This window comes from Archocentrus centrarchus, chromosome 1 (assembly GCF_007364275.1).
Source record: "Archocentrus centrarchus isolate MPI-CPG fArcCen1 chromosome 1, fArcCen1, whole genome shotgun sequence".
In the NCBI taxonomy this organism is placed as follows: domain Eukaryota; kingdom Metazoa; phylum Chordata; class Actinopteri; order Cichliformes; family Cichlidae; genus Archocentrus; species Archocentrus centrarchus.
This window is the reverse complement of record NC_044346.1, coordinates 26,310,701-26,324,663: the sequence shown is the minus strand read 5'-3', so window position 1 is coordinate 26,324,663 and position 13,963 is coordinate 26,310,701. Positions and strand designations below refer to the sequence as shown.

Here is a 13,963-nt window from a genome sequence, read left to right as displayed (position 1 = left end):
TATTTGGGAAAATATTGCACAAACGAAAATTGGTGAATTCCTTTGTTGCAGCGGTTAAAATTAAACTCAACACATCGAAGATACAGCAAAAAACGTCAACAAGTTAGAAACTAATTTGATGTCCTAGTACCACGTCCCGCCGCAGGAGCATCTGGCGGTTTGCAGGTGTCGATATGTCGGCCACAGACAGCTGGCATTTGGGCGGCAGTTGTCAACAATCAAAGTTTCGGGATGGGGTATTATTTTTCCACCAATCACATGTAGGCATCAGAGTTCGACAGCCAATCATAATCCTAGTATTCGTTGTGGGCGTTGACTCAGAGAAGTGCGGCGGCCGTGCTATGCATCCTCCCGGGCCGGGTAGAGTTCGGTTGAGCGGGTGCCGGATGGTGGGGGAGTACCACTGATGAGAGAGCGGGCCGGAGAAGGGACTGCTTTAGTACGCTTTGGAGGACCATTATTTCTGTCTGCTGGACACTGATAAACACCTAGGGCGGGTTTCTTCATCTATTGTGGGAGGTAAGTTGAGCGGAGAAGCCGGGGCCGGGAGTTTTAGTGGGGATGTGGTGGTTAGCTGCAGGAACCGTTAGCTAGCGGATTATTGTGCCATGACTTTCTAATGATGGAGGACCATCAGCTTGGCTAATGCTAGCCGGCGCCCAGGACCCAGTCTTTGATCATAAATACATAAATGTGTTGCAAATTTTCTGTTTTCAAGTTCAATCTTCAGGGGTTTAGTGTGAAACGGCGTGGTCATTGTCCGCCTGTTTTATCCCCACCCAGACGTCTTTGAGCCACCCACACCCATGATGGGATTGTGCCTCAGGGACGCTGCACAGTTCATCCCTAAAACTTCCATTTGCGCACACTATTTAGGAATGTCCTTTCACCTTTGTAGCATCTAAATATTATAAGAGCATCAGTTTAAGCCCTTTCAGTTGAGGAGTCCTTGTGGGCATCTTTTCCAGCGGGTGGGAGATGAAGCACAGCACGCCAACTTTGAGCAAACGTTAGCGAGCTAATCTAGCCGATGCAGCTGTTTGGCCTGGCTCCGGTATGTAGTTACAGCCCGTGACGAGGTGGTTTCACGGCTGCTTGCGATTTCATACCCCTTATATCTTACCGGACATTGTGCGGTATACACAGGATATTGCCGAGTTGAATCAAAGTGACTGAGGGGATGGAGCAACAAGGCAGCCGCACTGATCCCGCTCCATCCCGTGACCTGACCCAGATTTGGCTGTAACCAGCGCCTGATTTAAGCATGGGACTACATTGTTGTTCAAACATCTTTATCAGCTGAGGTTGTGTCAGATTAATAAGATGCATACAGGGTTGTCCCCCACGTCAGCTGTTGAGGGCATCAGTGCCAGGTTTTACAGTTATACCGTTCTCTTTCATTTAAATCTTGATATTATTTTATGCCCACAAGATAATTAGATACCCTTTAGAATGTCTTTATTATTAGTAGTAATTATTTTGTGTACTTGCCATACCATCTTAAGGGGCCTTCAGCTTTTGTTGTTGAGGATGTAATTATCTAATTTATTGAATATTACAATTAAAAATTAAATAATATTTATAAAATTTATTTGTATAGCATTTAGTCAAAACCAACGATGCAGATTGCTCTGCATAATACACAAAATAAAATAGAAAAATCCAGAGAAAGTTAAAATATTTTTTAAAAAGCTTAATTTTAAGATTTTTGAAAAAAAATTGCATATTAATATAAACTGTAAACTAAAAATACAATTAAAAAATTTATAAGAATATAATGGAGATAGGCTAAAAATTTAAAAATAAGAAAATTATAGACTGCTGCAGGCATGTTTATGTGTAGAACTGCAACTGATTTTGACTAATTATTTAACTGATTGTTTGGTGTATGAAATGATGGGAAATGGTAGTTTTTAGGGATTCACATATATATCCGCCTATACTGGTATGGACTGATATTGGCCCTGTTGACTCACTGATATCAGTATTATGATGCTGACTGATGTCAGTGGCCAATATTTTACTGGCAAAGTCTACATGTTCAAAAAATGTGTAATTTTATGTCAAGTTACTTTTATTCATATAACACATTTAAAAATAACAGGAGCTGACCCAAAGTGCTTTCCAGTTAAGGCAAATGTATTAAGGTTTCACAACTCTAAAACAGAAATCACAACAAAAACACAACACCCACATTAACAAACAACTTAATTAAAATGAAGAGCAAAGCATAAATTAAAGTAATAAGAAAAATGTAACAGATTAATAAAAATAAAAACTTTGTTTTTTTAAAGTATAAATAATTGACTCTTTAGAGCTAAAACATTACAATCTACTGGACAAATCCTTATGTGGGACAGTAGACTGCTCCAGAGCCTGGAGGAAATAACAGAAAGGTTTTTCAGTGAGAGATGCCCTTAGTGACCTGGAGGCAATATGTGGAGTTAATAGAGCATATGTTGTGGAGCTGATCCGGAGAAGGCTTTAAAAAGATAAACATTTAAAAACAGTTATATGTTTCACAGGTAGGAAGTGCAGTTGAACCAAAACAGATCTTTATTTTTTATTCTTTATTCTATTCTTTTCTTTATTAGTTAGAAAAACAAAAAAATGTTTTTCTTTCCTTGGAACAAATATCCAAATATCGCATCAGTAGACCCCTAGAAATGGTAAAAATGACAGGTTAATCTACAGATAATATCAGCTGACCAATATACCTGTTGGACTCTAGTGTAGTGTAATATGATCATCTGGTAATAGATTAGTGAAAGTTTGTCTGCAGGTGATTTTCTTGATCAATCATTTGTTGTGTAAAATGTAGAGTGATATGGGTGAATTGAAGGGTAATATTTTATAATTGTGATTTAGTACCCAAATATATTTAATACACACACAAAACCCCCCAAAAAACAAGAGCTGAAAAAAATAAGTCCAAAATGATCAAAGGAATGATAAAAAGATCTTTTCTTCCAGTTACATAATAAATTAATACACTAATTATTTTGGCTCTGATTATATGGTAAGGGTATTAAATAATTAAATTTACTTTGTCTTTTCATCAGACAGAGTACTCAGGGTTTCTCCTTTGCTTTTTGAAGCAGCACAGATGGTGATGTTACTCTACATGTGGGCTGGTTATGCACAGGTAGGAGGCTTGACACTCGCGCACCAGTCTGTGTGAGCCAAACAGGTCCTCTGCACTGGTATTGTTGTACTTTATTATCCCTTTTATTTTCTTTATTGTCCACAAACTGTACAACAAGAGGGGCCAGTGTTTTCTGATAGTTATGCATTGGAATAAGACTAGCAGTCATAATCCAGGCAGAGTAATGACAGGCAAGCAGCAGCTAACACTAGGGACTATCATTAGCTGTTGTCAGTCAGACGCGATGTACAGTATGCTAACTCTACATCAACATGCTGTTCTGCTGATTTTCTTGTTTTCAAGTCTAAAGGTGATACAGCATGGACATTAGTTGATGTGGTTTGTTTTTTTATATGTGTTAAAACATGTTGATCAGTATTTCCAGTAGGGGTCGAACAATATGGCTTTTTCAGGACTGATACAGATATTGGTGAATAAGGAGACAGATAACTGATATTTGGAACCGATATGTTGGTAGGTGGGTGATTATCTGCTTTTGTGTGTTTCCTTTTAATTATTATTTTTTTAACAATACACGTGAAAAAGGTGTATCAGAGTATGAAAATGAGCCTGTATTGCTAAATCTGGCACTTTTACATTTCAGACCTAAGTGTTCAAATTACATAATGTGCACTGTCTCCTCTTAAATAAATGATAGCATAAGTATTACCTGTTAGGGTTTTTTTTTAAACAACCTTTTACATGCAGTGTTACTTGGCACTAGCATAACATTGTCCATTTGTCTTATTGCCTGTTTATGCTCACTGTTTTCACCCGGTGGAAACGAGCAGTTGTGGTGTCACTTTTGACATGAACCACACTTTAGTGTTTTTTCAGCTTGTGGTGCACCTCTAGATTTATGTAATGTACCATGTGCAGCTGGTGTATTAGTTTTTATCATTCAGGTGACTGAAGAAGAAATACTACAACCTAACTATAAGCTTGATCAAAAAGGAAAGTTTTAAGTCTAATCTTAAAAGTAGAGAGGGTGTCTGTCTCCCAAACCCAATCTGGGAGCTGGTTCCACAGAAGAAAGCTGAAGGCTCTGCCTCCCATTCTATTTTTTAAGTATCCTAGGAACCACAAGTAACCCAGCAGTCTGAGGGCTGAGTGCTCTACTGGGGTGATATAGCACTTTGAAGTCTTTAAGATAAAATGGGGCCTGATTATTCAAGACCTTGTATGTGAGAAGAGGGATTTTAAATTAAATTCTGGATTTAACAGGAAGCCAGTGAAGAGAAGCTAATATGGGATAAATCTGCTCTCTCTTTCTAGTCCCCATCAGTACTCCAGCTGCAGCATTTTGGATCAGTTGAAGGCTTTTCAGGGAGATTTTAGGACAACCTGATGATAATGAATTACAATATTCCAGCCTAGAAGTAATAAATGCATTAATTAGCTTTTGAGCATCCAGGCTGTTTCACATTTTAGAGATAATGCGCAAATTCAGGAAAACATTTAATATTTGTTTAATATGTGTATTTAAGGACATATCCTTTTTATTATCAGGATGACCTGATAATAATGAATTACAATAGTCCAGCCTAGAAATAATAAATGCATGAATTAGTTTTTCAGCATCACTCTGAGACACAATATTTCTCATTTCAGAAATATTACACAAATGCAAGAAAGCAGTCCTATATATATTTGTTTAATATGTTCACCGAGGGACATATCCTGGTCAAAAATGACTCCAAGATTCCTCACAGTGCTACTGGAGGCCAAGGTAATGCCGTCCAGGGTTAGTGTCTGGTTAGACACCATGTTTCAAAGATTTGTAGGGCCTAGTACAATAACTTCAGTTTTATCTGAATTTAGAAGCAGGAAATTAGAGGTCATCCAGGCCTTTATGTCTTTAAGACATTCCTGTAGTTTTACTAATTGTGTGCGCCACTGGCTTCATGGATAGATAAAGCTGGGTATTTCACTGTTATGTCACTTCAGGAGCTCAGAAATTCCTAGATTATAGAGAGGGAGGTGCAACAGTTTGAAAAGATTAGATTTCCTGGAGAAAAGTCTGCCGTCACTTTGCTTTCTGTCTCTACTACTTCTGCTCCTATATCAGCACTGATGGTAAGGAGATGCAACATCCTGGAGAAGACTGCAGCAAGTCCGACTATGGGGCTGTGATCACGTCACAGTTGGCATGCACAACAACTAATGCAGTGACCATAAACAGAGCTTTAGTCACTGTGATCCTCTTTCCTTATTAGAGCTGATGGCCTGATCTTCTTGTTCAGTTTTTGAGAGATGGGTGTCTCTGCTACAGACTTGTCCTTCAGTTAGAGCAGCCTAGCAGTAAGCCTGTTAACTGAAGCTTTGTATAGCCTTCACTGTATGCCACTGGATAATATTGTATTATTTGAGCATTAATGTAACTGGAAAACTAGCCATGTTGTCCGGATTGAAGTAGATCACAAGATTGTGTTGTTGTAGTTTCAGCAGGGAGAATGGAGATGTTTAGTTCATCTTCTGCTACCGTATCCATGACCCAAAACTTGCCTTGCTGAGCTGTAGACTCTGAATGTGCTGTGTGATTAGTACTAATTGACTTTTACTCATGACTTTTGACCAGTCAGGTAGTTCTGTAGCTAGGAGCATTCTCTAGACCACCAGATCTTCATGTTCAAAGATTTGATAGCAGTCATCAGACCACATTGGAGTCACAGTCCTCTGTCCTGTCCATCTCAGCCGATCTCTCATCTGCACTTAAACCCACCCAGTAAATCAAAATTCACAGCAAAATCAGATTTTTTTTTTTTTTTTAACCAACTATGTGTTTATAGATTATTCAGCTTCACATTGGCACAACCAGTCATAATCACAAACCAAAACTATCTTTGTAGTAAAAGCTAATGTTACAAATTAGAAAGAAGGGCATTAATTATTAAGAACAAAGTGTCTTTTTGAGGAAACAATTTGTTGTTATTTTCAAAAGGATTCCAGTCATTACAATTTGAGTTTTCTAAGAACCATTACAGAAGCTGCATCATCAGAGAAACATTTAACCACCAACAACATTCAGTTGTCTGAGTTGTAGCTTGATGCAATCAATCTCATAGCTGAAGTGGTTATGTGAGTCATGATGCTCTCTCACAGTACTTAGATTTAGTGTAGATAGTTTTACACTGAATGTGGGCAGTAAGGTTTTTCTTGCATAGAGAAATTTTTGGCCTTCATCAAAGAGGTGTTAACCAGCTGAAGGAAAATAATCAGCATTGTTATACTTTTTTTTTCCAAGCTTTTTTTAATTGCGGTGTCATTTGCTTAAGCATTTTAAACATTTTTATCTATTTAAAGAGCAGGACAGTACATAGGTTTCTGTAAAATAACTTAAAGATTTATTATCTTACTGTACATGGACAGATTGAGCCTACACATATAGTCACCCACCAAAGGCCCATTTTAAGCCAGGAAAACCCTGATATGATATAAATAGCAACCATCTGGGATTATACTACTTACTTACCTTTAACATCTCCAGGTGTACTTAGTTTATGGCAATAACATATTAAATAAATGTGTTCAAAATTGACATTGATGTAAAGTAACATGCATTTTGTCATAGAGATGCTGCAGTTCTACACATTTTACTCACATACAGCCAGACTGTAAATGTTAATGGGTCAAATAACAAGTAAAGATGCATCATTATACACAGTAGGGCTGCAACTAACCACTATTTTGATAGTCGATTAGTCATCGACTATCGAAACGATTAGTCGACTAATCGGATTATGAATCACATAATTATGAAATGGCACTTATTTAGCTATCAGCTTTTACATTTTGTATAAGGTTATTTAAAATGTGGTAGTAAACACATACTTCATTCAAAACTTTTAATCAGGTTTGCTGCTGATATAACTTTAACGGTCCATTTTTCCAACCATAAAAAAAAATATATATAGTACTTTTTCGTCCCTGTAAAACAAAGTTGGCACAGTTTCACCAGTATCCCCCATCACTAAACGTGCGGCTGAATGCTATCCGGTCTTTAAGTCTGACGTCATTTCTGGGTCCAATTGCTTCTAAATAAACAGCAATGGTATAACCAATGACTGGTCACTATTAAAGATGATTGTAACATACCTTATCAACTGCAGCCATTTCCGCTTCTCTTTCTCATCGGTAAAATCACAGCTGAGTGTGATTTTTTTTTTTCGAGTTAAAACAACCAGGGACACAGCATTGCGGAAAATTGATCACGTGACAGTTTGGACCCGGAAATGGAATTCTACGTCATCACTTAACAACTGGATTGCGCATGTGTGAAGCTCGCCAGAGATAGACGGACAGGAAGATGTCTCACTACGTTAAAAAAAAAAATCACCAGTAGTAATAAACGACTATTATCGAAAATTAAATTCGTCGTCAACTATTTTTATTGTTGACAGTGTCGACTAATCGTTGCAGCCCTAATACACAGATCAATCAATGATAACAGCACTGACTGTAAACCTAATAAATACTGTCATAGCCCAATGTAACCTCATTAGAAAAGTAGAAATGGAAAGTGATATCTCATGGCAGCCTGAAATTGAGTGAAGTCCTAAACTTACTACTGAATTGAAATATTGCTGTACAGACATTTGTTCACAGCGGCCATTTTGTCTTCTCTCAGCAGGAAAAGCAAAGGAGTAAACATTGCCCTTAATATTGGTCAGTTTCTCTTTAGTTTGCTCAGTTTCAGGGCTGCAGTACTGTGCATATTGACTTTCTGTCACACTGTCATGTCCTTCATGATTTGCCATTTGTAACAGGAGGAGACATAAATGCCTTGGGGGTTGCATCAGGAAGGTCATCCAAGCAGCTAAAAGTAGCTTTTCCTACTAAATTCAAATATCTGGTGTGAAAAAAGGCCTTGATGATGTGTGAATTTTTTACACAACATCTTTAAGTAGGAGTACTGCTCACAATTAAGTGGTTTTATTTTTGCTGTTTTGATGACCATAGTTGCTTTCTCTCTACAGGTGGCCTAGAGTGCTCTGCTTCTGGTTTCCAGCAGCAATGTCACAGAGGAGTGGGCAGGAGGACCCGGAGCGGTACCTCTTTGTGGACCGTGCTGTGGTGTACAACCCGGCTGCACAGGCTGACTGGACTGCCAAAAGGTTGGTATGGATCCCATCAGAACGCCATGGCTTCGAGGCTGCGAGTATTCAACAGGAGCGTGGAGATGAGGTGGTGGTGGAGCTAGCAGAGAATGGGAAGAAGGCAGTGATCAACAAGGATGACATTCAGAAGATGAACCCACCCAAGTTCACCAAGGTAGAGGACATGGCTGAACTGACCTGCTTGAATGAGGCTTCCGTGCTTCACAATCTCAAAGACCGCTACTACTCCGGCCTTATTTATGTAAGTATTTGTAAGTTATAAAAAAATAGAGCCGTTTATTTAAAAAAAAAAAGTCTTCTTCAACAGTGATTGTGATTTATCACATTGTCAGCATAGAAGTTTTTGTGACTGGTGTCACTGTAATGTTAAAGTCACACAGAGAGATAACAACATGAAAGTAACTATAGTCAAGAATTTGCAGTAAAGTTGATCAATCTTACTGAGTCTGCTCAGGTGCTTCCCACTTTCTTTGCAAGGGGTCTCAGGTAGTAATTGGTATTAAAAATTATTAAAAAGCTTTACTCACCAAAACCATTGCTGCTTAATAGTGAGATAAGGGGTCAATTGTAATTTCTAGTGCCATTCATTTTACAAGGTTTAAGCAGGTATGGTGGATTCCTCTAAGGTATAATGTAATAAATCAGCTTGCCGCAAGCTGGTAAAAACATTTGTGCAGAAACATGATTAAGTTCACAACTTAGTTTTGGTTTTTTTGGCTTGGTATACAGTAACTTTGCTTAGTTTAATGCTTTGGAAAGACAGGGCTATAATGTGTTTTTCACTTTGTCCAATATATTATTAAATCAAAGATTATTAAACACGTGATTCATTCTAACCAAAACAAACCAAAAATACACTTCTCAGGAGCCTAAAAAACACATTTCCTTCAACAAGCAAGCCTTCATGTCCCATATAATCTGCTAATTTCCCCTGTGATTATGACCCACTTAATGGCATGCATTCCTGGAATAGCGCAAATGCAGACCTTGTGGGTCACCTGAGACTCAGGCAGGAGGTACAGTACAGGCTGCCAGGTTCACATTTGAAAGCATGGTCAGAAGTGCAGAAATAAGAGACATTTTGTGTGAGGACGGTGCATTTGTTTATGTCTATTCATTACCTCTGCTAAGGAGGTTATGCTTTTGGTAGAGTTTGTGTGCATGTCATTTTGTCTGTGAACATGATAGATCAAAAAGTTTTGAATAACTTCAGATAAAACTATGTAGGGGTGTAGAGTGGGGTCATGTTAATAATCCATTAAAATTTAGCTTACATCCACCAAGGTCTTACAGGTCAACATCACGATTTATTGGTCGAAAATGGATAAAAAAAAAACTCATAACTTAGAAACTATGATTCTTAGTGTGGTGTGTATTGGCAACATATAGAAAATACCATATAAACATTTAAAATATTATGTCACATTTGACCTATGAAGGTCAGTAGATTGCTCTGAAGGTCAAAGTGAGGATAATCTTATGTAGAGCTATTTAAAACTATGTCTCATACTGCCATTGTTTGTATTGACAACATATAGGTATATAGGGAATGATATATGGGGATTCTAAATATCACATTGTTTGCATCCAGATTTGTCACAACTGAACTCTAATATCCTTTTTACATTTCACATTTGCCTTTCTTTCAGTTTGACCCCAAAATGTGTTATGTCTTTAAAGTATTGTCAAGATAAAGAGAAAGCGCTGCATAGTTAGTTAGAAATATCCATTACCTACTCCTACATAATGTTTGTGTAATCAAAGTAGACATCTGTCATACCACGCTTATCTTATTTTTACTGCACTCCAAACTTCTTAACATTTTAAGAACAAAGAAAATAAAATGAAAAAATACAAAATACAATACTTAAAAGTAAATACTGCCCAGAGAGTAAGCTGCCTTGCTGGAGGTTTGCATTCTCGGAGTGCTTCTTGTTTTTGATTGTCAATTATTAATGTAAATTATTTGACAGTTGACAATAATTTAATTAAAACTTGTTACAGCTAGGGTTGTCTAAAATTATTCAGTGTTTCTCCTCCCCGCTATATTTTGTGGGGGGAAGGGTAATTTGTAGTCGCACATGTTTCTCTCCTCTCCTCTCTGTTTCACTGTGATTGTGTAGCTGAGCAGAGGAGATAGGAGACACGAAGATAGCAATATATGAATCTATGTTGAAACTAATGGAACAAAATGGCACAGTGCGGCAGCCAAGTGCACGGGGTGCTTACCCAGTGGGTTCAAATGCTCTGAGCTGCAGTCTCCATTTTGTTTCTGTTAACTAAAGTTAGTAACATAAAATATTACTATACTACTATACTAAATATTAGACTATCATGGGTTATGGTTACGTACTAAGGTTTCAGACATAGTATCTCACACAGCGTGTTTGTTTACTGTGAATAGCATATGCAGCAAGTGTAAAACGATCAACCAGCACAGTTAAAAAAGCCCAATTTCTCTGATTGCAACTTATCCAACTGCATAATTAACTACCTGGAAAAGACTTCAGTGAAGTCAATTTGTCACTTAAAGTTCCTTCATCATGATCCATCTTAACTAAGCTGGCAATAGATTTGCTAAAGTCAGCTCTCCATCATTCATTGAATTTGGCTTTCAGGTTATCAAAAACGGTGTACTCTTAAGCTTTTATATATTTCATCTGGAACCAGGTGTTTCCTCAGATTAGAGGTGTTCCCATGACCAGCTTTACATTTTGCACTGCAGATATTGCAGAGAGCATCATCTGTGTTGGTTTTGAAACATGTAAACAAACTTGAGACCGCTTTCAGCTCAGCCATATGCCCCGTGCATTTGTTGGGCTTCAACACATCAAAGCAGTGACATCAAATGGTCTTACTCTCTTTCTTTCTCTAACCCAGATGTGCTCTGCTACTGAAATTTGGCACACATTGATTTAATGTGAATCAGTACTTGGTAAAACCAATTTATTTGGTCATTGCCCTTAAAAGTAGAGTTCTGTACCCAGCCCTGCTAGGTATAGAGAAAAATACATCAGAAATCTTGGCAAAAATTAATGTTCAATTTTACTGAACTGGGTGTTTTTTCCTTCAGTTGTTCAGAGATATTTCTTCTTAAATTTTTAACTACTACAAATCATCATGCTGACACATTTTAAACAACAATATAGACCCTGAAAACCAAGGTAAATTGACAGCTCTTTGTTCCAACATGACAACAAAATAATAAAATCTAAACATTTTTAAATATTAAAAAATGAATAAGTAACATCTGGGTAATTAAAGGCCTGGAAAGTCTTTGGATGAGCAACATGGTGGATTGTGAAACTGTGAGATTTCCTATGTGTTTGGACAGCATCAAGACCTTATGAGAACACTCAAAGGAAATTTTCTAACACAAATCATATGCAGTCTCTTTGTAGGTCACTGTACAAAAGCCAATAATCTGTTCCAGATTCTCACTCTTTACAGGCACTCTGTTTTACTAAAGCTGTTGTCATTCACATTCCATAAAAGTTCACATTTTATTTTCTAGGTGTAAAAAAGCCCAAGTGTTAAAAAAAGGGGGTGGGGTGGGGTGGGGGCTTGTACAGAACATTTTTGTATACTATAAAGAGGGTTTATTAGGTAGAAAGAAATATTACCTCAGTCCCATGTCTTCGCTCAGGAAGATCAGTGCTGAGTCACACTGTAACCAAACTGCCTTAACAGAGCTCTTTCTGTTCACAAGCAACTGAGAAAACTGACTCTTAATTAACAGCCCATGCGTGTAGACTTTTCAGTGTTATTGCTTGTTCCGGTTAACACAAATGCCATTCTGCTAATCACTATGGTACAATAAACGCTGCTAAGTTATCTTTTTTTTTTTTTGGGGATTATTCCTCGTGGCCAGTGGCTAGAAGTGTGAAATTAATAAAGAGTTTTAAGAGATTTGAGTTGGATGCATGTAAAATTGTGTTTGTCAGTTGCTTTAGCATTCCTGACTCTGCATGTTTTTCTGCTTTTGAGGATTGTGTGACCTTTCAAGTCAAGCCAGCATAGCATAGTGCTGACAAAACTCTTTGCAGAATGTAAATGAGCTAATTTTGTGTCAAACATGCTGCCATTGGGTGATGTGGAAAGAGCTGAAGTGTGTAGACTGAAGGAATGGGAAGCTTGCATGCTAGAGATGACATGCCAATAACACATATATCTTTCAGTCTTTGAAATTTTTAAGCAATTTTGAAGCATGTCATGATCTGTGGCATAAGAGAAAGGTCAAGATACCACAGTGATGTATTACTAAACACAGTCAATTGTGCTTATCCTTTGTTAGACCACAGTTTGGGTGTGTTATAGGGCTGCTTGACCATTATTGTAGACAGTAATTGTAGTCTCAATTTTTAAATATAGCCTATTTCAAATAAAAAGTAAATGAGTGGGGGTAAATGGTGGACATAGTTGGGGAGATATGGTTGTAGACAGTTGCTATGTAGGTCACATAGAGGTATATGGTGCCTTGTGATTGCATTGGTTGCTAGCAGATTGCCGCTAATACCTGTAATTTGCATGGGGGACACCTACTTTTCTGCAAACACATACCAACTATTTTCCAAGTGGTAGTAAAACTAATAAGTGAACACAAAGTGCCATACACACCATCTGCCTTTCCTTTCAAATAAAAGTTGTGCCTTTTGAACTTTTATTTGAAGGCAGATGTCCTTGCTTTCCAGTTTGCATTGCACTTTTTCAAGTTTTACTACTGCTCACCTAATAGTTAACTATCGTATAATTAACTAGTGTGATTTTCCTCTTCTTTGCAAACTATGGGTAACTGTAGCAATCCACTTGTGACAAACCAATCATAATTAAATGAGTTCACCACGTAAATGTCAGGAACCCCTTGCCAACTGGTTGGGGAATAAACATTTATCCCTAGCGATTAGAGGTTGCTAAGGCAATACAGGCCAGTCTCTAGATCTGTGTGACTGAGGCATGTATGTATTACTGTACAATAGTATGATTTTAATACCACAATATAGATGAACTAGTGACTACATAATATTTTGATGAGTGTTTTACAGAAGAATGTACAAAATGGAAAATTGATTCTTTGCTCACTTCCATTCTAAATGGATATTAATGCAGAATTCTAGTTAGCAGTTGATCACCCAACTGAGAATTTCAGCAGTTAGCTATCGTAATGGATCGCTATTGCCACAGTTTGCAAGCGGGTGTGGCCATTAGCACTAGCAAGCTGTCATCTGGTACCGAGGGGAACCCCATCCCAGTTGTCCAATAATGCCGGCCTGTGAATTTTTTCTGAGTAGAACCCTGTAATATAATATAAAAACTGAGGAAAAACTATCTCTATACTGTACAGTTTCTTTTGTGCAGATTCACACTGTATATATCTTCAGTGTAAATCAAGAAACTTTCTAATGTAAACCAAGGCGAACATAAACAAAGCTGGCATATTCAGTCAGTAGTGGTCCACTTACACTACAAGGCAGTAAATAAATAAATGAAGTGCAGTACTGTTTCAGTGAAGTGGTCTGTGAGGCTCATACATGGATTAAATGTGTGAATTGACCAAAAAATCTCATGTGGTAGTGAAGTGTGACACAGATGGCTTGGGGGTTACTAACAAAGGTTAGTTACTTTAATCAGCCACTTAAATCTGACATTTTCAACTGTGCTTACTGGCATCATTTCTTTTACAATAAATCAAGCCTCGTGATGT

At 37.7% G+C, this 13,963-nt stretch overlaps 1 protein-coding gene across 3 annotated transcripts in view; it reads left to right on the top strand.

The window, feature by feature from the left end:
* Positions 1–338: 338 nt before the first annotated feature.
* Positions 339–13,963, top strand: part of LOC115778516 (myosin-10) — an 87,972-nt gene continuing 74,347 nt past the window's right edge. The window contains exons 1-2 of one of the 3 annotated variants that reach the window (XM_030726571.1): positions 339–519; positions 8,122–8,503. In XM_030726571.1, coding sequence (XP_030582431.1) covers positions 8,159–8,503 — 345 coding nt within the window. In that variant the 5' untranslated portion in view covers positions 339–519; positions 8,122–8,158. Of the gene's footprint in view, positions 520–8,121; positions 8,504–13,963 lie in introns of those variants that run through there. The other 2 variants (XM_030726587.1, XM_030726578.1) reach the window with 2 other exon arrangements.